Raw genomic sequence first — 26,674 nt, forward strand, 5'->3', positions numbered from 1 at the left:
GCAGTTTTTTACCTATATCACCATGGAAACAAGATCTGTATATTCATCTACAGCCCGTTTTTCTCCAGAGTAAAAACCTTCATTATCTATGCAAGCTTATGGCTAATTGTTCTGCATAAGAGATGGTTGTCTTATTCCTACTCACTATTTTGGAAATTCATTTCATGTAGTTGCACATAATGAGCTGTAAAGAAGGTTTTATGAAGCCAATAACACAGATATAACACTTGAGGAATTCCTTTTGGATTGGACATATTTATTTTTCCAAACATTTTGTTTGAGAGAAAACGAGATTGCTATCTGCTGTTTCCTTATTTTTTTGCAGGAAAGCAAAGGGTTGTTGACTTCCTCTCCCCTCCCTTCCTTCCTTCTTTCTGAAGGTACTGTACTCATCTGAAAAAAAGAGAACGAAATGATTGTTCCTGTTCTCTTTCTTAAGTCATTTGAAACATTGTCCCTGCTAGTTTTCTAAGTTTACTGCAATCTCTGCACAGGGGGAGGGAGAAAGAGGGAGAGAGACACAGATATTACAAACCTGAGAGCAGGTAGAGTTTAGGGCAAGACTCCTTCCAGCTTCAACAATTGGTAAGTTAAGTAAAATTCTTTTATGGTTAACTTTTTAGAAGTGCAATATATATATGCTTTTGTATTAAGAAAAGACACTAATCAGATACACATTTAACTGATAAAAGGATAATAATCATATGCATTGACAAGCAGTCTATTTATGCTATAAATACCTATAGTCTGGTTTTTAGATACCGGTGCTAATACCATATGGTTTAACCTATGCTGATACGAAAGAATTTCCCAGTAAAGCTAGAAACAAAGCATAATCTGCTGTGAATTTCGCATATATATGTCCTACCAGAATCTTGTTACGGGCTTCACTAACTTTATCAGTGCAGTTTCAGCAAGAGTCACTGGGCCATTGCTGAAATATAGAGAGGAGCTGTGTCACAGGCAAATCAATATATTTCATTTACCTACTGAAGTCTGCTCCAACCCACCAACCTGTGCTATATCAGGAGAAGAATTACCAGGGCCATTGGGTTTTTTTTCCTTCTAACTGTATTGTGTTTAGGATTACACATGTTTTTCTCTACTTATCTATGTATATGATTAGTCCAGAAACAGTAGCATTTAAGAGGTGTTAAAAAAAGTTCCTGATTCTCTTGTGGAAAAAAAGAAAACAAAAAGTTCATGTTGTGTAGTATATAACAACAGTGAGGCTAATTACCTGCATCAGTAATAGGATGGACTCAATTGTTTATCTGTTGTTTGCATTGTTATAGACACCAATAGCATTTTTCATGTTGGTCATTAATGTATCACAACGATCAGAACTGTCATGTGAAATGAGTGATTGAATGCAAGGGTATGTTTCAAACATTGGAAGAGAAAAATCCCCTCCTGCACACTTTTATAGAAGCAGAATGCAGAGGTGGGGGAAGAATTGGGACAGGTGTCCCTTTCTTTGCAGAAGGAGAGTTATTCATCTTATGATTCAGTATTTTTTCAAGCTGCATCTCTCTGAAGTGCAGGGTCCTCTGCAGAATGCCCAGAGTCCAGACAGAGAGGTTACAAATGGTGAGCAGATAGGGCAGAGAGCCAGCAGGCAGCTCTAGCTGCCCCTCTCCAGCTCCTGCTCCCACCAGGGTACCTGGGCTGCACTTCCGCCCTGCAACAGCCTTCTGCTCCCACCCCTCACTGAACCAACTAGTGGAAAGGACTTTCTGCCCCACTCTATCTGGCATCTTTGTGCAAGTTTTTTCATAGGAAGGAATGATCTACCACAAATTCAGCCCAGTTTCTGGGTAAGTTGTAGATTCCGTTTGCTTTGGGAGCAGCTGATGGGTTCTGCCAAAGGAGATTAAAATAGCTTGTTTCTTGAACTTCTTAGCTTAAGGTTGCAGCTCCATTTAGTTTGGCAGCAGTTATTAGTTTTATTTCATTATATTTAACGCACAAAGAATCCTCTGCTAATAGAAAGTGTATGCCAGGCGTTGCTGTGAAAACCACTTGCCACATTTTTTGCTTGGGATATCTGGGTTTATTTTTTTGTGACTATATACTGATCCAAATTTAGTAGATTATTTGGACATCTATTTTGACAGTTACATGTTAAACACCTGGAATACCACTTTTTACTTTAAGTGAGAAGTAGAAGAGTCTTCCAAACACAAGAAAAGAACCCCATAAGCTCTACATTTGTATTTTGCTCAAACTGCAGAGTGTTACTCTGGATTGCAATCACTTGTAGGTTTTGGTCTGGTTAGTTCAGAAGTCCGGTTTGTCATATAGGTAAGAGCCAGCCGCAGCCTTTAGGTACAGACTTTGTTTCTGAAGATGATAAACATTAATGTATTATTGATTTAGGACATGTATACAACAAATTCTTTCTCTCAGACATTGTCAGAAATCTATAAATAAGAACATGTGTGTTCAAAATCATAGTAGGTGACCAAAAGCAGTACATACTATTTTAAAACCCAGTCCTCAATAATGAGCACAGAGAAAAAACATTTTTAAAGGAATGCTTAGTAATTTGACAGTAAAAAGTAGAGCTTGAATTTTGAACTTCATTCTTAGATTTTACCTCTTGGCTTTATTTTTCCTTCAAATGATACACTTTTGCAGTCATTTGGAGTTTATTTGTTTTCACTTCGTGTAATTTATTGCTGGGAGAGCTCTAACATGATTCAGTATAGCAGGAATTTGTAACAGAACTAATATCTTTCTTGAGGTATCAAGAAGATGATTCTTTTGCTGACATGTTATCCTTATCCCACATTGCTGAGATACTTGCAAGCAAAGAAAGGTATAATCTGAGTCTGGTTGGAGTACAGATCTACTACCGTCTTCTGGCACAAATTAAATATTTGTGAAATGAATTTTCAATTATTCACCTCAACATTATAAAAAATATTGGCACAACAACCAAAACCAAAAAGAGAGAGACTGTGTTTATTTTTCTTCTATTGCTTCTATTGATAAAAGCCATATTTATACATATATATAATAAATATATATGCTATATTTATGTATATAGCATAAATATAGTTGCTCCGTGTATGTATTTTCCCAGAGTATTATTTAAAGCTGTTATTTCCATTTGATTTGTTCTCAAGTATAATGAAATAAAATGTAGAGGAATTTTCCTTTTTTTTGAAATAGAAAAATAAAACCACAACAGTAATGGCAAAGTTGTTACAGAAACAGGTTGTAGCCTTGGGAATCTGAAGGTAACATATCTAATTCAAACAGCACAGAAGCTTAGAGAAGTCTTTATGCAAATGTCAGTTGCCTTTTTATGTTTAGGACCAGCTTCTTTAATGGTGAATACTATTGAGAATGGGAGTTTTGGATGCAGAACAGTAGCACTGAGTTGCATTCCTAGTAACATTTTGGCATCTTTAATGCAGAGATTTTGACCAGGAGTTAATTTGAATCTTTGAATCTTAGTGAGGTTTGGCGTTGTGGTAAGTTTTTTCATTTTTAGTTGGTTTTGGGGGTTTGTTGTTGGTTTGTTTGTTTTTAAACAAGCTCATCAATAAGAACCTTGCCTTCAGACTATCTGGATGCAGAGCAGATACTGGTGATCTGAAAGCCATGATGTGCATCTCACAGATAAACATAGTGTCATGCCTTTAAAGTGCTGTTTCTAGTAGTGACAAACAGATATACAGGATTTAGAATGGGAGAAGCACAAGGGGATGAATCATGATAGCAACACAAGATAAGCCTAAAATACAGAGGCAGAAGAGTATGGATTACTCCAGAGAATGCTTAAGTTGTTTCTAATCTTTGAAATTGCAAGGACACAATGATGCAGAAAAATGTCTGTTTGGATGAATAACTTCATTCTGCTAGGTACATCAGCAGAACAGCACCATGAGAAATAAAAGCCATAAAGGCTGCATAAGGTAATAGGGTTTTTCTATGACTGTGGTTTAAGGACACTAATTGGGTAACACTGTGTAAGGAAACATCTTATTAGTTGGCAAAAAATGAGCCATAGCTTTCGAGCACTAATGTACGTTCCTCAGTAGCAACTCATGCAATGAAACAAACTGCTCCTTCAAACAGACCTTGTAAGTGCTGTGAGACTGCTACAGATTTTTCATTTGTTTGATGGACTAATTTTATACCCCAACCTATTTTTAAAAATAGACCACCTATTAAAACCAAACAGTGGTTTTCTTCTCGAGTGCAGTAGTTTTCCTCATTCTAGTTTTCCGACCTAGAAGACCACTGAAAAGGAATGAACGTCATCTTGGACAAGAAAGAATAATAAGAATAATGGAATAAAAGAATAATGGAAAGCCTTTAAAAAGAAAGAAATAAATCTGGAAAAAATAATTACTTGGGATTATCTTTTTACTGCTGAAAAGCTGATATTCTGAAACTGAGACTGCAGCTTTCCACTGCTGCGGATAGAATGGCATTTTATGGGTGATATTCAGATTTTTATTCAGTGAAGAGGCCTAAGTTAGTACTCAGCAGTTGTTTAAAACACTGCATGCTGGATATCTGGTTTTTATTTATGTATATGGCAGGGACTAGTCCTTCTTGCTTGGCTTCTAAAATGCTAATGATCCAATTAAAAATGTTACTTAATAGTTGGTTTAGTTCCTTCCAAACTTAATACCTTTTTGACTTGCTTTTGTAAAACAAATGATTTTATTTGAGCATTACTCTGCTCTTGATAAGCAAAATGCATAATTTTCCTTCTAAACCAACAATGCTTAATGTACTGTAAAAACTTCTAATGTCGTTGGTAGTAATTAAACTAAGAAATCATACAGTAGAAGAAAATATTTTTCTGCTCTGGAGGTTATGGGAAGAAATTATGTGAATAATTGCCCCTTTTTTAAATTTTCATTCTTTATTTCCTGCTTTTTATATTAGAAACCACCCCCCCCCCCAATATTAACTATTTGCTTGAAGGATGAAACACCCTATTTTTAATTTATCTTCCCTCTCTCCTCTACTATGACATCTAAAATGCAGACACATATTTCCTTCTACTTTGTGGGTGTGCATGAATTCATCTGATTTAAAGGAAAAAACCCCTTGCCAATCTTCAAAAACTCTAAACCTGGAAACACCTAACTTTTCATCTGTATATGCTAATTAGCGGTATCAGAATTCAGAGGACACTGAAAAATATAAATGTTACTGAATTGGAAGATTTATTTAATTACAAAAACCTACAAGGCAAACTGAGTCTCCTACATTGATAATATCCCCTTTTGCTAATGAATTTGCAACAGGTACAACTGAATTGAAATTGAAAGCAGGGCTGTAAGAAGGGTTGTGCATTTTCAGTGCTAGAAGGAGAACTAATGCAGAGCAAGTAGGCATTACCCACGCAGTCCTCTGTCTGGAGGCCTGATGAAGAACAGAAATCACCTAATTTCCCTGCAATTAGGAACTTTGAAAGGTGGTCTTCCTAGAATGGAGGAGCAGGTGTGGCGGCTCTGGGATCCCAGAATGAATCACAGAATATTGTGGGTTGGAAGGAATCTGCAAGGATCTTCAAGTCCAGCTCCTGAGTGTCCCGTATGGGGATCAAGCCCACAGTTTTGGTGTTATTAGCACCATTCTCTAACAGCTGAGCTAGTCTCAGGGACGGAAGAATGTGATTTTGCTCCTTTTTGGGGAGCAGCTTGTTCTGACAGCAGCCCCTCTGAAAAACCACAAGTGTTCTGGCTGGGAGGGACAAAATGACTTCCAGCCTTCCTCTTCACTAGTTTGTTGATGTTTGTGACTGTGTAAAAGTCACTTATACTTCAGTCATCCCTGTTTAAGCTTGCAGTGTAACTGTTGGGCTCTTTTTTCAGTGATGAAAGACCTTCTGTTTTGTGAAGTGCTCTGTGCTGGATCTGCCACTAAAGACTTTGTAAATTGGAAAGAGTATGTGTTCTTACCAACACACAATACACTGGATTTAATCCAAACTTATACACACTCTAAAGATATCCAGGGAGATCATTTTGGAATGTAGTTTTAGGTTTAGTTGTTTCTCTGTGCTGCTTTCTAAAGCATCAAGTGTTTCGGCTTGCTACTTTTGCTCCAGGTAAAAATGATTTGAAAGTACTGTTTGAAAACGGGCTGTCTGTCATACAGTACTTTCAGTTAGCATATTATTTTTCTACCTGTCTTCTTTTTCTTAAAATTATTTAGAGTACATATGTAATGAAAACAATATCAGGACGGGGAAAAGGAAGGGATGACCTGTCTTTAGAGTATCTGTCAGCTTCTAAGGAACACCAGAAATTGTTTGAACCATCTGGTAGACACCAGCCCACACTGGGTCAGTTCCTTAGTGTAGATTTCTGAAGCTATGAAGATCATCCTGCATTTGTCCAAAACTATTGTCCTTTGATAGGAAGTCAAGAAAATTGTAGTGAACCTCCTAGAAGAGCAAGATGACAAAAATGTGCTCATAAGTTCACCAGAAATTAAACCCATCCATTTATAAATGTGCAGGAAAATATTTTTTCCACAGCACCACAGCAGGGAATCACACTAGCATGAATGTTATATCAAACAGTTTTCCTGTATAGTGCTGAACTCACAATATGAAGTCACCAAGATTTCCAGAATAATTTTGTATGTCTGTAGGCAGGATGCTACAGAAGTTGTCACATACATCAGAGGAATGGTGCTGACCAACTCCTCTTTCCTCTGCCAGAAAAATGGAAATACTAATTAATGACCTTAGATTCCAAATACATTAATTGATTTTTTCATGTCCCACAGAAAGCAAACCCCACCTAAACTTCATCCATAGGTAAAGAGTATCACCAGATGTCACAGACAGCACTGGATTCTGTAGGCAAATGATTGGGACTCAGGATTTACTCTAATGACTCGAAGTGGGGATTTTCACTAATTTGTTTGCTACTTAAAAATACATGAATAGGCATCCAGTGGAAGGCACTGAATATGATTAGGAGAGTAAGTTGTAACAGAATTCAGTGGGTAATGTCACCCTGCCCAGATCACAGCCTCACCTGCTACTCCTCCCAAAACACAGTAATAATTTCTATCAAGTTTTCCTGGTTTTTATATGTAATACTTGCTTTTTTTCCCAGGGAAAAATTCCTGAGTAGAATGACCGGGGATGGGGTCATGGGGATGTGGGCAGGGATTAATAGAGAGAGTTATATTAATGTATAAGGTGTTTTTTTACAAAACTTTATTTTATATTGCTGGCTGTCCATTCTTACTCATGTTGTCGTGGTGTAGAGTCGCAGTGGTTTGATGGGGTTTCTTGGTTTCCTTTTTCTTGTGATGAAAATCTGAACTGAGTTAATATCCAGTTCAAGTCTTTGTAATCACCCACGATTAGTACCCAGGATTAGTACGAGACTGGTTTGGGAAATGTTCAGAATCTCAGATTTCAAACTATATTGAGTTTCTTCTCACTCTTTCTTTTTTTTTTTCCCCTTTGGTAAAAAATAATTTCTTGTTTGTTTGTAGCTCTAGTCTCTGTTTCAGTATCTGCTGATGACACTTGGCTAAGTTTGAGCTGTCATTCCCGTGCCGTATCCTAGTTTATTGAATTCAGTAAAATTGGCATTTTATATCTGTTTCAGCTTAAAATAATTAATATCAAGAATTTTTTCTTGTATTTACCATAGAAATTTGTTTTCCAGTTGATGAAAATCACGGAAGAAAGATAAACATTTGCTTTAAATTTCAGATTTTCTGTAGTTGTGGCAACAAACTAATGCTTATTTTTAAAACTTTCTGGAAATCAAAAAGTAATTAAAGGCAATATGCAGGATTCATTTTGGGGATTGGAGAGGGAAAGTATTGTTTTGGTTTGGTTTTTTTTGCTGTTTAGTTAAGGAGAAGATTCTAGTTTGGCATCACAGGTAAAGAGCAAAGACAGAGAGGAAGGTATCTTAAATTACTTCCTTGCAGATGTTTCATATGATCAGTCAAGAATACCATTCTGTGCTGGGGACTAATAATACCCCTCTGTGTTTAAGAAAAACTAGACTTCCACTAAAAACTAATGTGTTTTGGAAACTTTCTGTGAAATCTCTCCCATACAATCATCCTCAAGCATGTGTGCATATTTTACATGGTATGTTCTTTTTTGAGGTACCTGCAATGCCCAGAACAAGCAATTTTGAAGTACATGCAATTAAATGCTAATGCAATGCAGCTGACTGGATTGAAGAACCAAGTTGAAGGTGGCCCTTAGCTACCCTTTAAGATAACAAAGAGATAGGAGGAGAACAGACCATCTCTCTGGCCTCCATATATGATAAGGACACTGGGACTACAGGAGGAAGAAAAGCTCAATGCATTTCCTTTTTAAAGGTCATGAATGCCAGTGAAAGGTTTACTTTCAAAATAACAGCACAAGCAGGACAGCATGAGGGTTATGGAAGGGCATGCCTTTTTGATCATTCTAATTTTGGATGTTCTGCATAACTGTTATTTTTCTTAAAATAACACTGTACAGCTCAAAACCTCTCTGTTCTCTTTATAGTGTTTAATGACTATGTGTTGTAGGTGGAAAGGTTATACCCAAGCTCTCCTTAAAGGACTCAACACTCTATTAAAAATCACTGTTTTACTACCAGATCATTCCTAATAGTTATAATACCTATATGGTGAGAAAAGTTTCATTAATGTTATTTGATAATTTTCCAGAGGAAAAACTATTTAATACCTAGGAATCCTGTGGTGCCAGAAACATACTATTTTAATTTGCAGTGGCAAATATGTGATAGACAGGAAATGGGGATGGAATGATAGGACTTCTATAAACAGTGATTAAAGTGACTCCACATACTTTATAAAGGAAGGGACACATCCATGGTTCCAGCCTATGACATGAAAATTCCTTATTCATTTAAGAAAAGGAAGAAATTTGTCTAATTGTCATCACCTCGTAACTGTCAAATACCAAATCTTGTTCTCAACTGTGTCACAGATTTTCCATAATTATTTCAGTACAACACAGATCACACCAGAGAGAGAATTAAGTCAGTTGCTTACAATGAATTGTTTAATTGAATAGTCAGCTGAGCTGGCCAATCCACCATTAATTCCAATTCCTAGTCAGAGCAGGATTAAATTATGTTTCCACCCTGTCTGCTGGCACCAGTTAAACTGTGCATTTAGAACTCTGCTACTACATGTGCTTCAAATGTCACCATCATGGCCAGTTTGACCTTGGCAGCCCTGAACTTTGGTCATGATCTGAAAACTCAGTACATCATTGCCCAAATGCTCTTGGGGACCTAGTCCTGTAAGAATATTTATATGTAACTCAATATACACTGATGACATCAAATTCAGGGCAAAATATAACAGGTAAAAGACGGGAGACTTTGATTCATTTCCCTCCTCCTTCCTGACGAGTTTGGTCACAAACTTCTATTCTCTTAAGGGAGTGTCCTAGCTAAAGCCTGTGAGGGTGACCCTCCCTGTGAGGGAGTTGGACCTTTAGACAGATAAAAGTGCAAGTGCCAAGGGGCAGGGAGCAGAGAGAGGTTAAACATGTTTTTTGAGTGCTGCAAACTCCATGCCTTTAGAGATAGGTCTGTTCTGCTCCCAGGTGTCACTTCTTTAGGTTTATTGAAAGTTGAAGGCACTTCACCATCCTGAGTGATTGCATTTATAGCTTGGCTATGGTGTCAGGCTTCTTCCAGTTCATTCTGCCTTGTAACCCCTTCTCTGCAGTGCTAAAACTCCAGAAGAAGGGAGTGAGGATCCAGTATGGGTGAGTGAAATTTCTTTAGGTACATCCTCATTCTAAACTCAGACCTGCACTTGTTTCCTGGAGAACAGCTCTTGGCACTCAGCCTTTCTTTTCTGTTTTATTTTCAAAACAGGTGTAATTAGTCTGGAGTAATTAGTCTAATACAATTTCTTCTTGACATGAACATAAGAGCACCTTCAAATGCAGCCCAGTGCCACATACCTGTCAGCCTTCTTGAGGTGGTAGTTCACCCTTGCCTATCCTCCAAATTTCTATTCAGAATAAGAATATATTTTGCTTTCCTGTTTTTGTGACAGTGGGGGGGAAACAAAGGAAAAGGAGAGGAATTATACATTTAAGAACCCTAACTAATAGAGACTCTGCAGTTGAACCGTTACCAGTAAAAATGATCCATCTTTACAGTGACAAAATAATGGTTTCTAAAGATGGGGCAAATGGAAGCAGGAGAGGGTCTGCTGTTCAGAGAGTTGGTAGGGAGATGGAAAGCAAGGCATAAGCGAAATAATCCACAGTATGTATGGGCTTCAGAGGACTTTAAGATAAAAAAATGGAAGTGCTTCAGGGAAAGGTAGATTGAGAAGAGTGTATGTGGGCATATCATCTCCTGCACAGTGCAGCTGTCAGAGCCTGGGCTCCTCTCTAAATCTTGGAGGTACAAGACTTTCCATCAAACCACTGAGAGGTATATCACATCCCCAGAACACAGTATCTAACTCTGTATGTCCTTCAGCTCACAAGAAACAGTTCTTTGTGTTTTTATCTTAAATAACTTTTATCCACATCCATGCTTCATTGAATAAGAAAAAGTCAGAATGCAACATCTTTAGTTCAGGAAAGCACTGAGCCACAGACCTGAGAACCTGCCTGAAGACCATGCTGGAAAGTTGACATGACACTATGTCCTATGCCTTGTATTCTTCACAAGACCAAGATTTTGAGTTAGCTATACTGCTAGCCTGAGCTGATATGTATGGTTTTACATCCTCCTGTGCCTTACCAGCTGCTCTGTTTCAGGATACACTTAGCAGGTTTCTGTGGAGGAACAGAGAAAGACAAGAGTTTGGGCCAGAGCCCACCCTGCTGTGAGCAGAGATGGGGCAGGGCTGTACTGTGAACCCAGAGGAAGAGATCTGCTGGTGAACAGCTATTCCCCCTCCCACTTCCTCCCCACTCTAAAGCAGCCTTGAATTCCATGATGGTACCAGCAAATCAAGAAGATGGAGGTGCTTAGCTGAGGACAAATAATCTCTGTCCCCGGACATACTTTTAGATTGGATGATTTGCTCTGCCTTGTAGGCTCCCGTCATGTGTAGCTGTAGTTTGGTGTGGTTGTGTATAAACAGCTAGCACTTTAGAGCCTGTGGACTTAACATACACGTTGTTATGCAGGTTGTCTACGTGTTGCTGACCCTTTTAGCAAACAGAATAGAGTGAACAACAAATGGAATACAGAAGTGAAGAGGTAAGGACATATAAGAGAAGAACTAAGAAAACTCATGAAGAGGAAGAAAAAAAAAAAGAAAAAAAAAAAAGAGAAAGGAGGATAAGAAGAAGACAAATAAAGAACCAAAACAGCAGTGAGTCTAAACTGTACTCAAAACTCACTTTGTACATACCCAGAAATGACTAGAGAGGTCCATGAGGCTAAAGTACTGCTAAAGGCATTGCCAGTAAGGCCCTAGAGTTAGGCCTAGAGTAAGGCCCCCAGTGGTTAGCCCAGCCATTCTGCTCTGAGACCTTCATCCTCTGTCCTGTTAGACAACAGAAGAGTAGTGAGAGTAACAGCAAAGGTTTCCCTAAGATAAGGACAGAGTGCACATAAAAGCAGTGAGAGAGAAAGCAAACCATTTTGCTAAACTGACAACATGGCACTCACAGTGGAGAGAAGAAATACATCTGCAGCTACCTCAGTATAGCATCTGGCAGTCTTTTTTTTTTAAAATCTAATTAATGAATGATTGAAAAGCAAATTATGCCAGAAACTACTCTATAAACATATCTGATACCACTAACAGTGCCCCATCTCTGGTAGCGTGGGTAGTGGGACAGCTCCAGACTTTCAACAGAGTCTAATCTAATCTAATTTAGTCTAATCAAAATCTAATTTAATGCTATCAATAATTACCAGAACAAAAATAATCTGTAAGTTATGGGAAAGTGAATGTGCATTCATTTTGATACTATTTTAGAGCATTTGCTCTATTACAATGAATACCAAGATAACTATACTCCTGTGATAGTGCTTGTAGTGTTTTTTTTCTCTGAAATAAGTACAAAACCAAGTTACATGCATATCCAAGATGACTTCAAAATCTACTCTACAGGCAGTGCAGCCAAATGAGTATGCCTACTAAACTTCTCTATTTCCCAGCTAAAATAAAACAAAAACTGTGCAAGTTAAAATTTGGGAATAACAAAGACAATGCAGGGAGGCTATTTCTATTACACAGTTTTCTGTATTTCTTTGTATTGATGTCATCTTGCAGACTATATGCAGCTACACTGGATAGGAAGCCCTAAGAGCAAAAGGAATATCTAAAGTGTTAGAACTTCAACCATGAAGCAAGAAAGGTGTCAAAATAGTAAATGAAGGAAAAAAATTATTTAATAAATAAAGTATCTTTGAAAATTCATTGCTTGTTTCATCTGTTTGCTGTGTCATGTTAAACTGTCAGATTTTTTTAATCAATTAAGTTTATTTGTTGTGCTATTGTATGATTTACATTAAGCTTGTCTGTAAATGTTACCATCTGCTAACTTCTGAGGATATAAATATTTTTTTCGTTTGGTTGTGCCATAGATGGGTTCATATCTCATTGGACAATAGAATCCATAACAAAAAAAATTCTAAGAATTACTTTCAGACTTCATTGGAAGTCTTCTCATAAACCTTAATGAGCTCTGATTATGCCCTAAGAAGAATTATAAAGATGATCACTTTACCAAGCATTTACTGAAAAAAAACCCCCCACATTTCTTGGTGGAAAGAAGAAGTTTTAACTTGAAGTCTGATACCAGCAGACGAAGGTAATTTCCCAGGGAGAAGTGAAAAGACAGCGAGCTCCTTGGTACTATCATACTAATGTAGGAAGAAAAAACCTGATCTAGTCCACTTCTCATTTTCAGTCATTCCAAGTCATTTTTGTGAACAATTGTTTACTTGTTTTCAATTCTAAGTCTATTAATGATGATAATCCAAAAAGGGAAGAGGGATATATGTGACAATACTTTTATCTTGATAGTGTTCTCCATTTAAGCAGATATTTGTCTCACAAAAACATGAGGCAAGAAGCCTTATGTCAGTAGACAATTATGCTAATGGTTAAATCATGGACTTCATTTGACACCAGGTCTACATGCATGTGAAAGTGAGAAAACAAGTGTTTGTAGAAGTGGTATAGAAAAAGATTTGACTAAACTCAATGACTGTTATTTCCAGCTCAAGCCTGTTTTTCTAAAGGCTTCCACAACATTTGTGTCTCTCTACAATCAGTATCCGCAATTATTGATTCTGAATACTTTCCCTAAAACCACATTTAATTTTACAAGTTAGTCCAAAGTTTTGTCTTCTCCCATCTCCAGATTGAGGCAAAAAAAGTACTCTCTTAATTTAAAATGTAAATAATATTTTAGGTTAGCTTCAAATACCGTAGCATAAAATCTTCAAGGCTGATTTGTGTACGTTAACATATATTTAGTTTACATATAACATGCACACAGTTTATATACTCAGATAGAACATATTAACATACACTCAGTATACGTTAATAGAGTCAATTTTTCAAAATTGTGTGCTTGAAACATGGATATTTATGCATGGAGAACATGGATAGAAAATACAGCTCGCACGGACTTCTCTAAAGAATAGGACAGTAGGGTTGACACTGATTTTAGAGAAGTTCTGTTATGGGTTTGAACACAATCTTTTACCTTCTGTCTGGAAGGGTTCATACTGCCACTGAAGGAAAATAGCAAGGAAAACTGTAAGGAGGGATCAGATGTGTACTAAATGAAAATACTTGATTACCACTAATGGATGTATTCACATTTATATAGGTATTTTTGGCATTTTCAAAGTCTGAAAAATAGCTCAAAACAGTGTGTCATTGAGCAGAGAGCACCTTCTCACTGTTGAAGTGAAATGGATTCATCATAGTAAAGTTTCTTTGTCAGATCCTCAGACAGATGCAAGTTTTGCAACAACAGTAAATGAGAGAAAACTGTGTAAGTAATTTGGTGCTTAGTTCAACAGTTGTATGACTGAGTACATTTAAAAACATAATATATTTGGAAGTACAGACTGAGAGCCTATTAAACCTATTAAGATAATGATAATTATCACCGTAACAATGATTGACAAAAAACCAGTGATTGAGAAAACCCCAGGTGGTAGTTGAATAAGGCTGAAGCTCAAGAACTGCTCAACTTTAGCTCAAGAAATGTAATAGTGTTAAATTTGTTCCTAATACTTCCCACATCCAACACATTTTTTCATTTTTTTCCTTATAGATGCCAATATTTCAGTTCTCAAGAGGAGAGCAAACATGCACTGTTACGGGTCATGGTTCTGCAGTCCTACATGTTCAATTAAACATGGAACTTCTCTTCCAGTTAAGAGAAGCTTTTTAGCCTATTAAGCCACCTTTAGACTTCCTCCATTTTCATGTGTTTCGCCGCCTTCTGAAAGAACAAATATAAGTGCAAACATTGTGACAAAGTAAACTATTTCCTTTTGTCAGAGGGTACATACCACTTTTGCTCACCTTGGCCTCATTCCTGGTTTTATAACTGTGTTGCCCAAGAGCAAGATCACAACAGTAATAGGCAGTGTTTAACTTTGAGAAACTTTACAACCTCACATTGTTGTAGCTGGACACATTATTAATGTACAGATAGAAGGCATTTTCATACAGGAAGAAGAATCTTGGTTCTACTGAAGTCGAAAGAAAATTTGCTGTTGACTCCACTACTGAATATTAGCTGGACACTGTAACAATCCTTGTAGAGTGAATAGCAGCATTTGCATACTTTTTTAAATCCTTTGTCTGTAGAAGTGAGCGAACATGAGAAAGTAAATGGTGATTCATATTCTGTATTAAACTCTCTTCCTCCTTCATGAAAGTTAACAACATTATTAGCTGCTGCATAGATATTTTATTTTGGAAATACTTCAACAACTATCTGAACTTATTGTCACATTTCTTTTGTTGTTTTGAAAGGACAGGAAGACATAATTTTTGGTTCTATTTTTCAAACTAGTGTATTTCCAAATATATATTTTTTACATAAAGAAAGAAACTGTGAGGATGCTTGTCTCTTCTATAGAAATTGACTTTTTAGTAAGCTCCGGAGGGCCAGGTTTTTTGGAGGGAGTGTTATATTTCAGTGACAATACAGCATGGAAAACTCTGTCTCAGCGAGTTTTCCAGACCAAATTTTCAAAACCTAGGAGCTGAAATATTATTGATGAAAGCTAGAATTTTTAATGACCATCCAATGTTTAGAATCACACTATATAGCACTACATTTTAAATATGACGTTCTATAGAAAGAAGAATACTTTAAAGTGCTTGTATAAGAAACAAGCACTTTATAGAAGACCCGTAGGTGATATTCAGATATAAAAATATTTAAATAATAATAAATATAAAATAATAATAATAAAAAAATAAATTCACCCCCTCCCTCCTAATTTGTTGTTGAGTATTAAAATGAGAGCAGCTACTGCACAGTTAGATAGAAAAAATGTATTGGGAAACTATTAAAAACTTTGAAGTTCTCTACTGAAATTATTTAAGGAAGAGGGACTCCCCTCTTATTTCACAGAATATTCTGAGTTGAAAGAGACACACAAGGAACGCCGAGTCCAAACTGAATGGCCCATACAGAGATTAAACTCGCAACCTTGCTGTTATTAGCGCTATGCTCTAACCAACTGAGCTAATCTTAGTCTTTCTGTTCCTTAACTACTTCTTGCATGGTGGTCACATCTGTCGTCTCTTCTATGGTTTCTTCAGGACTCATGTTTTTACAGAATTCAGTTCTGGACAAGGTTAAGATCACAGTTCCCTTCAAATTAGCAATGTTTTGCTGCCAGAATGAAAGAAGAAAGAATTAATTTATACATTATAGATGTTGGTAGATTCAAGGGGGAAAATAAAGCAGTAGGGCGATCCACATATATAGACTTCCCCTTTCCTTCGGAGTGCTCTTGTGTTGGATTATATAGCACCTCTGATTGTGCTGGTCACTGACTATTTAAACGCTTTCCTTTGTAGGCTTAGTCCTGTGATGCATGTAGCTGTGGACAGTGAAATCAACCCCTATGCTCAGTGAAAGCACTGAAAGGTTAGTAGCACAAGGAAATTATTTCTTTCTAGTAATTTCAAGGAGTTCTGCAGCCTCTGCCGTAACTGCGTGTTCCAGAAAGAATGAAACTGCACAAAACTGGCTGTGGAAGAAGGGAGTAATGGGCAGACAAGAGACAAGAGAGCAATTAGACACAACTCACTGTCATCTCTGTGTATTTTGGCAGCATTTCAATAATCCAACAAAAGCAGTAAATAACATAGCTGTTTCTCAATTGCTACATGCCTTTTGAAGAATTTTATACCCATATTGCTGGGAAAAAATAAGATACACAAGTTGAAAGATATTTGAGGGACAGACCCCAGAAGGAAAGATTTTGGTCTACAAGCATATTTTATGTTCAAATTGTGTGAGTTTAACTTTGTTAAAAATTATTTTTAAAGTATTTTTTTCTTGTGGAAAGAAGTGAAGAATTTTTCAGTATTCAGGTGATTCCCTTGCCTTTCTCCAAAAATTTTCAAGATCTAACTGTTCCTTATTTTGATCAGGGAGTTAGGGTGACAAGGAAACAGTAGAATGAACAGTCGATCAAAGTCCTCTCTGATTGAACATACATGCTATGTATGCATACACACAAATATAGGTGTGCAGCTTTGGGTGCCACAATACAAGAAGCATATAAAGCTATTAAAGAGTGCCCAAAAGAGGTCTGTAAAGATGGTGACAGGCTTTGGGGGAAGCCTGATGAAGAGTGGCTGAGGTCATTTTATTAGTTCACCCTGAAGATGAGAAGACTGAAGGGAGACCTTATTGCAGTCTACAGCTTCCTAGTGAGGGGAAGAAGAGGGGTAATCACTGATCTCTTCTCTGTGGTGACTAGTAACAGGACTTGAGGGATTCGCACGAAGTTTTGTCAGGGGAAGTTTAGGTTGGATATTAGAAAAAGGTTCTTCACCTATAGGGTGCTTGGGCACTGGAACAGGCTCCCCGGAGAAGTGGTCACAGCACTAAGGCTGTTCAAGAAGTGTTTGAAAAATACTTTCAGTCATATCATGTGATTCTTGGGGTGCAGGGCCAGGAGTTGGACTCGATTCTTGTGGGGCCCTTCCAAATAGGATGTTTTATGATTCTATGATTCTATTTTGTGTACATATGTGTATGATATTTCCAGTCAGTGAGCTAGAAACTGAAAGTCAAGTTATGGTATAATTATTAGATACTTGTCCAAGATGTAACAATTTTTTAATCTTTTTCCTCTATTGGATGTATTTTTTGAATCATAAGTTTAGACATCCTTCAATTTTTGCTTCAATTAATACCCCCTCTTCATGTATTGTTTGATCCTTTTGTCTAAATTTTCTGTCTTAGAGTTTCGTCATTGAGCCTTTAGCTTCACGCTTTATCTCAAAGATAATTCCACAGTCTATTCCTTCTAAAAAAACAATGTGTTTGCAAGAAGTTATTAAAGATGCCTTCTCTTCCCCATGGCCTAACTAGGTTACAGAGATCTGCTTTTATCTATCTTTAGAAGAAGGTTTATCAAGCATGGAGCTTCCTGAGAAAGAAATAGGAGTGTATATAGTACTCCATTCGTATTCTCCACCCAGCATTTCCAAGAATGATGTTATAAATAGCATCAACATGTCACAGATGATAGAGGGAAAATGTGTCTAGTTTTCCAGCCTAATCTCTGCCTGGTTGGCTAGATACATGTACACAAACACACACACATTCATATAAGTGCATCCCTCAGGAGGGCTACAAGGATGTCATGAGGTTATGCAGGGAGAAAATTGGAAGGGCCAAAGCCCAGCTAGAATTTAATTTGGCTACTGCCACAAAAGACAATTAAAAATGTTTCTGTAAATACATTCACACCAAAAAGTGGGCTGAACAAAGTCTTCATTCCTTATTGAATGTGGAGTGAAACATAGCACCAAAGGATGAAGAAAAGGCTGAGGTATTTTGTGCCTTCTTTGCTTCAGTCTTTAATAGTCAGACCTGTTGTTCTCTACTTAGACCTGTACAAGTCTATGGGACTGGATGGGATCTGCCCATGGTCCCGAAGGATCTGGTGAAAATGCTCACCAAGCCATTTTTCATCATTTACTAGCTCTTCTGTCTATTTGGGGAGGTCCCAGTTGACTGGAGGTCAGTAAATATGACTTTCATCTACAGGAAAGGCTGGAGGGAGAATTATGGAGCAGATCATCCTGAGTGCCATCACACAACAAGTACAGAGCAACCAGGGGATAAGGCCCATGGGTTTAGGAAAGGCAGGTCCTGCATAACCAGTATGATTTCCTTCTATGACAGGATGACCCAACTAGTCGATGAGGAAAAAGGTGTGGATGTCGTCTTCCTGAACTTAGTAAAGCTTTTGATGCCGTTTCACATAGCATTCTCCTGGAGAAATTAGCTTCTCATGGCTTGGACAGGTGCACCGTTTCCTGGGTTAAAAAAGAGTCAGGATGTTCAGGCCCAGAGAATGGTGTTGGATGCAGTTACATCCAGCTGGCAGCTGGTCACCAGTGGTTTTTACCAGGGCTCAGTGCTTTGTCCAGCCCTGTTTGGTATCTATATTGATGATCTGAATGAGGGGTTACAGTGTACTCTCAGTACAATTGCTAAGTTCTGTGGGAGTGTTGATCTGCTGGAGAGTAGGAAGGATCTGCAGAGCAATCTGAACATGTTGGATTGTTGGGCTGAGGCCAGTAGGGTGAGGTTCAAAAAGACCAAGTGCTGGGTACTGCACTTGGGTCACAACAACCCCAGGTAGCACTACAGGCTGGAGACAGAGTGGCTGGAAAGACACCCAGCAAAAAAGGATCTGGGGGTACTGGTCAACAGTGGCTGAACATGATCTAGCAGTGTGCCCAGGTAGCCAAGAAGGCTGATGGCACCCTGGCTTGTACTAGCAATAGTGTGGCCAGCAGGACCAGGGCAGTGATTGTTCCTCTGTCCTCGGCACTGGTGAGGCCCCACCTCAAATCCTGTGTTCAGTTTTGGCCACTCACTAAAAGAAGCAACTCCTGGAGCTGGAGCTTGTCCAGAGAAGTAAAACAGTGGTGGGTCTGGAGCACAAGTCTGAGGAGGAATGCCTGAGGGGTCTGTGGTTTTTTAACCTGGAGAGAAGGAGGCTCAGAGGAGACCTTATCACTTTCTACAACTACCTGAAATGAGTGAGTGAGATGTGGCTTGGCCTCTTCTCCCAAGTAACAAGCCTTAGGATGAGAGAAAATGGCCTCAAGTTGGTCCAGAAGAGGTTTGGATTGGATGTTAGGAAAAAACCTCTTCATGTAAAAAGCAATCAAGAACCAGACCAGGCTGCCCAAGGAAGTGGTTGAGTCACCAACCCTGGAGGTATTTAAAAAATGTAGACATTGGAGCTTAGGGACATGTTTTAGTGGTCGACTTGGCAGTGCTGACTTAATGGTTGGACCTGACGATCCTAAAGGTCTTTTCTAACATAAAGGATTCCATGATTCTATGATTCTAGAAAGACAAGGGAAAAGGTAGCAGCCTTATTTAAGATGAACCAAAATTTATAACCAATGTTTTAGATGAACCCCAAATCCAAAAAAAGACATCTGTATAATCAGTGGGATATAAAATTTTGCCAGAAGAAAATTATTAATCTGCCTCATCACATTGTATCACTAGAAAAGCTCAGAGCATTCTTAGTTGTCAATTACTGTGGAATCCCTGGGGTTTGTTGATATTAATTCTATATTTGGGTTTATAGTGGAGATTTTGCCCACCTGTTTAGAAACAAAAAAAAAACTATTAAACTGAATATAATTTGGAGAGTTGTCAAATGTCTTTCCTCCCCCAAATCTGCCAGGTAAATATCTCTGGGATTAAAACAAAGAAAATAAATTAATCTCCGCCTTCTTATTACAATACAAAGTGAGAGAAGTCAGGAAACACGGCGCAAAATCTGATGGTACACAGTGTCCTTAGATCACTTGGCCATTGTTTTCTCTCACAGTAGCACATGTTAATGATACAAAGAAGTTTAATATTTTTTGGCTTTGGCTTTTCATGTCACAACCATAATAAATGTCCACATTGCTGTTTGTATTGCCATATCCTTTAGATGCACCGCCAATTTCTAGAGACTGTGCATGCACAGCCAAGGACAGAATTTTGCCCACAAACAGCCTGTCTGAATTAAATTAAGCAGAAACACTGCCATACAGATGCAGCTGCAGAGTAGTTGTCACAGTACGGAATATTTATGTTGTAAGGATGCTGTGTGAGTCAAATTTGATTTAAACAACCAAATCTCCTTCAGGAAGACCAAAGCCTTTTTGTTCTTCACTAAGAAACTTAATTCTTCTTCAAAATGCCTTTGTCTTATATAGGTCTAAGACATTCCTGGTTGTATTTAATTAAAAAAAGCCAACAACCTTCAAAACAATAAAATAGTCAATAAAATGTTAAACCCAAAAGAACAGGAAGAAATAAAGAGATTTTGTTTTTTTGCTTATTTTAAGGAATTTGGACCACACAGAAAAAAATCGAGTATGATGAAGAACGAAGAAACAGATTTTAATGTGGACAATACCCAAGCCTCTCCCTTCTCCCGCTGCCTGCAGCCACTCAACCCTGTTACAAAGCCACACAGAACAACTCCATTTGATGAAGAATTCAGAACACACCTTTCGCATTTCCGCTATGGTCCTCCTCCTCTTGAAAACATGGAATCTTTCCAGGGGTCCTTGGAAGGAGGGTCTCGGAAACGCAAGAGCATGCCAACAAAAATGCCACCTTCCATCACCCTTGAGGATTCCTCATCACCACCAGACAGACCTGACAATCACAATGACATAGGCTCTTCCAGTCTCCCCTTGGTGTTCCAACAGCCAGCACAGCCCAAGTACAGCTCCCAGATGATTGACCTCTGCAACTTTGGTTTTCAGTTCTACAGAACTCTGGAGCATTTTGGAGCCAAGCCCATCAAGCAAGAACCAGTGAAGCCCAACATGGCATGGCCTAGTAGCCCAGCATTCATGCAGGCTCCTTACCCTTATTATCCTAAAGTCCACCCTGGTTTAATGTTTCCTTTCATTGTACCACCAAACTTTCATTTCAGGAACCCCTTTCAAATGAAAAGACCTCCAGAACCACCCTTCAGGAGGGCTGAAGTAAGAGAAAGCGGTGAAAACAAACAGAAAGTTGAAAGAGTAGATGTCAACCTTCAGATAGATGACAGTTACTATGTTGATGTGGGGGGTGAACAGAAACGCTGGCAATGTCCCATGTGTGAGAAGTCTTATACATCCAAATACAATCTGGTCACCCACATCTTGGGGCACAGTGGCATTAAGCCACATGCTTGCACCCGATGTGGCAAGCTTTTCAAGCAGCTGAGCCACTTGCACACACATATGTTGACACACCAGGGCACTCGGCCACATAAGTGCCAGGTGTGCCACAAGGCTTTCACTCAAACCAGTCACCTTAAGAGACACATGATGCAACACAGTGACATCAAGCCTTACAACTGCAGGATCTGTGGCAGAGGTTTTGCCTATCCCAGTGAGCTGAAAGCACATGAGTCTAAGCATGAGAGTGGCCGAGAGAACATTTGTGTGGAGTGTGGTCTGGACTTTCCAACTCTGGCCCAGCTGAAGAGACACCTAACCACCCACCGTGGTCCTATACAGTACAATTGCACTGAATGTGATAAGACCTTCCAGTACCCAAGTCAGCTGCAGAACCACATGATGAAGCACAAAGACATCCGCCCATACATCTGCACTGAATGTGGCATGGAGTTTGTGCAGCCCCACCACCTGAAACAACACTCCCTCACTCACAAGGTAAGCACGGGTTGCACTCTGATCTTGCATCTGAAGGTAGCAGGAGGGTTACAGGCTACTAAGGTATCTACCTCCTTGGAAAGAGAAGAGACTATACAGCCTCATGTGGCCTTTTGCCAGCTTTTGCCATACTTACGTAGAGCAGAACCCCCAGCACTGCTGGTGGTACTATAATCCAGGTGTCTCTGTCAGACTTAAGAAAGTACAAACAAACCAACTTCATTATAAACAGGAGTTCAATTAAACTACCCGTATTACTTTCCAAAACTGTATTCACATCTCTCTGGCTTCTGTCTTCGGAATGATCTTCTGTAACATAACATAATTTTGCAGAGCTGTATAATAAACACCACCACCCCCTGCCCTAAAAATTTTAAAAGAATTTTTTTTACTGAAATCCAGTTCTGCTGCTTTGTTCTCTTAATTAGGAACTAGGTCGGTTTGCAGTAGACTGCAGCAAAAGAAAGTATATTATTACTCATCAGATTTTGAAGAACAATTATAATGAGAGAATTTAAAAACAAAAAATCCTAAGGAAAATTCCCCTTCATGCATAAGTTATCCAGATTGCCAGTTAATAGAAATGGACAAGCAGGACCATAATCGCAGCCAATTCATATCAAGTGGCAGTCTTGCCACTGTTGACAATAGTGACAACACAGTCAGTTTAGGGTAGAAGCAAACTTTGGAGCACTTCCAGAAAGATTGCTTTCAGAAACAGGGAAAATGTAATTGTTCTATTCAAGAAGCTCAGAAATTGACTGTCCACCTTTACAAAAATATTGTTAAGACAAGATAAACCCCCTCATTTTAGAAAAAAAATTGCTTCCAGATTTGCATATTTTTCCTTTAAATCTTGAATTTTGGCTTTTATATGAAAAACATTAAAAATACAGAAAGCTACAGCATTTGAGTTTTATAGACATATTTTCTTTTAAAAAACCAACAACCTCTACTTCCATATTTGCTTTTTCTTTCCTGCTTAATGATTATAGTTTTTGCTTTTCTTGAAGATTCCCTGGTCTTTGGATTTACCATGCAAAATCCCACTAATTGAAGACTTTAGTCACAGGAAATGAAATGTCTCTGTGCCTTTACAGAGCTTCTGCTTCTTTGTCCACAGCTGCAGGTGGATTCTGCTGTGAACACAGTTTACAGTACTTAGCTCACCAAACCAAGCCTCACATCAGATAAGCAGACACTCAAAGCTCCTGGTGATGTTCACAGTTTTAGCTTTTAAATTAACTGTGAAAATCACTGACAGTCGTTTCATGTCTTTGTGAAGAGAGCCTGCAGGAGGAGTAATTGCTCTCAGCACCTCACTAGTAAATCCCTATACCTTCAGCAAGTCATAATCAAACTATTAAGATTTTTGGTGGCAAATTCTTTGACTTTCATAATATCTGAATCACTTTTTGAGAAGCTAACATTTAGACCACACAGGTGTAAAGAGACTGATTTATGCATTTTGTATTGAGTATATGGCATAAAGCGTAATAAAAATGCCCTATAAACCTCATATAAAAGGAGATCATTCATTAGGGTTACTGCAAACCCCACTAAGAATATATATGGTTTTTCCTCTTCTATGAATGTAAAATATTTAATCTTATTTGGTACCATTGCTTGACTACTTCTCAGTTACTTCAGGCTATTTTCTATAGCTTTCTGCAGAACAGGGTTATGACTTTTTCATAATCCAGTGCTGCTCAATTATCAAAGGCAACTACTGCTTTAGTCTTATAACTGCTTAGCTTTTATTCTTGGTCAAAAAAATGTACATATTTGACCAATACTTTACTTAAGCAGCAGAGTAAGACACGGAAGCACTGACACTGACTGTCTCATTGATTTGTAAACCAACTTCATTATTTCATTAAGCTTATATTTTGGTTTACTTCTCTCCTTCTCAGAACCTTGTAAGAATTTCTCAGGAAAAATTACATTGATACCTCTTGAACAAATGTTAAAAGTGAAATAATTTATTATCTACTTTTCTAATATGGAATAAATAATTCATAAATCGCTGTACTGATGATTAAATTATCTAAAAAACTTTCCATCTACTGAATTTTTCTTTTCTTGCAGGGTGTAAAAGAGCACAAATGTGGAATTTGTGGCCGGGAATTTACTCTGCTGGCCAACATGAAGCGACATGTACTGATCCACACCAATATCAGAGCCTACCAATGTCATTTGTGCTTCAAGAGCTTTGTGCAAAAGCAGACTCTCAAGGCCCACATGATTGTTCACTCTGATGTCAAACCCTTTAAATGCAAGGTAAGTGCATTTGGTGACAGAGGGGTTAATCCACACTTTATGTCTCTGATATTATCATCTATCAAAGAATTAGAAAAACAAGACTTGTTAACACCTACTGCATTTAAATAAGCATAAAGCATTCTGGTTTTCTTTATTTATCCAGGTTCTTCTTATGTAGTACAAAATAACAGAATTAAATACCTGTGGTTTAGTCCCTTCCTCTTCAATACCAGTAACTTTCATCCTCACGTAGTTTTGGTTTTGATTTGTTTTGTGATCAGTTAAGTGCCACAGAGGTTTGAGGACAAGACAATATCTGACATTTGCTTTGTACAACCATCCAAACAGAAGTCTAAGTCCTTAATATCTTGACACACTGCCTAAAACCATAAATCAAGTCATGCATCCTGCAGAGGATCATGGAAAAGCAGCAGCCACAACTTCACACAGTGAGGCTATGCAACACTTCAAGAAAGGAGACAAAAAAACCCACAGCAAAATACAACTACAGAAGGGATTTGAATGGGCCAAATGTAATTACCAGACTGAAATTCAGGGCAGGACATCAATATGCTAGCAGAATAACCTCTGAGACCATCTGGCTTTTTTATGATCCTTTGCAAACTCCAGTTTGCTGCTTCTCTCCAGTACATTGAAGGCTGACATTTCCTTTCCATCCTCTCTTCTCCTCCCTCCCCATAAAAATCTAAGGGTTTCTTGACCCTGTTTATCTCTAATATATTCTTTATGGATAATTCATGTTTATATTCTTACTCAGTATTGGACACTATGTAAGTTCCTTTTTCTACCTATATGGCTCCTTACTATAGTCATACCTTGTGAAGTCAAAGGTTGTAGATTTTATTCCCAATTTAATTTACTCTAATCAATAGTAAATACAGAATAGAACATATCACTCAATTTCTATATAAGACTGATTTGAAAGCAATTTCTAAAAGTCTTTCATCCTACATCTTTATGGAATAGAATATTTTTTTAAAAGGAACATTTCATCAAGAAACAGAGATGTACGAAAAATTTTAAATGGAACGATTTCACTTCAGAAACCATAGAACTTTAAAATACCATAGGAATACAAAACATTCAGTACTAATTTCAATAAGAAAATGTAAAAGAAAATCTTTCTGACTTCATTTTGCTTTGTCATTTTATTTTGAAAAAATAGCAGCAAATGTTTCTAACTTTGGTGTTTTGTTTTTTCCTAATTTATGTCCTATTAAAATGCTGTTTTGTATACTTGGGCTTACATTATTCTATATTGATAAAAAAATTTTTTTACTGAAAAGCTTGGGGAGTTTCATGTCAAGTCTGCTGGAGATTTTCGTTCTTTGAAAACATCTGGAAACCTGCCTTTTTGTTCCCATGTCGTCAAAGTCCTCTTCTGAATCCTCAAATTTCAGAAAAGAAACTCAATTGTTTGATCAGCTGTTGTGGGTGCAGTATGTGGACCCACACAATTTTTTAGGTATGTGCAGATTAGCTGGAAGGTTGTGTTCAGCTTAGTGTTTGATGATGGTGGACTATTAAAACTTGGAGATGGCAATAACTGGAGCTGGGAAATGGAGTATCACTAGAATGTTTTCCAACCAGTAACAAAAGCTCTGCAGGAACACCTGTTTTTCTTATTTTTTCGCTTTTCTGTCCCCACCCAGTGTTCCTAGGAGGAAAGAAACAAGTAAGCACAGTGAACCTGTTTCTCCTGTGGCTGAAGGGGTCTGAATCAACATCAGTGCCCCTGAGAGTGGAGACTGCAGCAACAAGAAAAGGCAGAATCAGGAATTGCTCTTGGTCATTAGGAACATCCTGACATTGCCTCTCTGACAGAACCCTCAAAACACTCTTGAAAGCAAATATTTCTGATTGGTACTTGGAGGGTTAAGGCAGTGACCAGATAGCAGCCTTTTGGCACCAAGCTCCTCCTCAGCAGAAGGAAGGATATAGCTGTATGAACAGCCTGCTTAACAATGGCTCACATGTCCCCGGGGAACCGCCTGCAAATAGATTTCATCTTGCTTTCTCTTGTACTTTTCAAAGCTTCCTGTTTTCTCACGGTCCTTTTGGACAGTTTACAGTCATTCTCCCTCTCCCTCTCTCTTTGAGGAAAGGAACACCCTTCTTATGAAGAAAAAAAAAAAAGAAGAAGAATGCAAAGGAAAGAGAGCACAGCAGTAGCCTTTCTATTTCACCACATGCAATGGTTTTCTTTACCTTTTTCTCACAGCGAAAGAAAACATGAGCTTTCCTATGAGTCTAATCACAGCTAAGCACAGACTATCAGAAGTGAGGGAGTAGCAAATAGTTGTCCCTTCTGTTTCCTCATCCAGCTGCAGCCTTCATCTGTGTTTGATTTCTCTTTGAAGAGTGAACTTCCCTGTAACATTTAAAGTCCTGAGCCCATGTTGTCGCGTTTATTTCTGTTAAAGAAAAAAAAAGACTGAAGAGTTATGAAGGTGTTACACCAACTGTTGCAACAGTGCTAATTCTGACTTGTAGAGGAAGG

General features: G+C 38.1%; 1 protein-coding gene across 7 annotated transcripts in view; it reads left to right on the top strand.

The window, feature by feature from the left end:
- Positions 1-454: 454 nt before the first annotated feature.
- The window catches only part of ZNF366 (zinc finger protein 366), a 34,814-nt gene continuing 8,594 nt past the window's right edge, over positions 455-26,674 (top strand). The window contains exons 1-5 of one of the 7 annotated variants that reach the window (XM_032676044.1): positions 455-585; positions 11,144-11,216; positions 16,033-16,102; positions 20,563-21,891; positions 23,980-24,171. In XM_032676044.1, the coding sequence (XP_032531935.1) occupies positions 20,593-21,891; positions 23,980-24,171 (1,491 nt within the window). In that variant the 5' untranslated portion in view covers positions 455-585; positions 11,144-11,216; positions 16,033-16,102; positions 20,563-20,592. Of the gene's footprint in view, positions 586-1,703; positions 1,818-10,843; positions 10,891-10,930; positions 10,978-11,143; positions 11,217-16,032; positions 16,103-20,562; positions 21,892-23,979; positions 24,172-26,674 lie in introns of those variants that run through there. The other 6 variants (XM_032676043.1, XM_032676045.1, XM_032676041.1 and 3 more) reach the window with 6 other exon arrangements.

This window comes from Chiroxiphia lanceolata, chromosome Z (genome assembly GCF_009829145.1).
Source record: "Chiroxiphia lanceolata isolate bChiLan1 chromosome Z, bChiLan1.pri, whole genome shotgun sequence".
Lineage (NCBI taxonomy): Eukaryota > Metazoa > Chordata > Aves > Passeriformes > Pipridae > Chiroxiphia > Chiroxiphia lanceolata.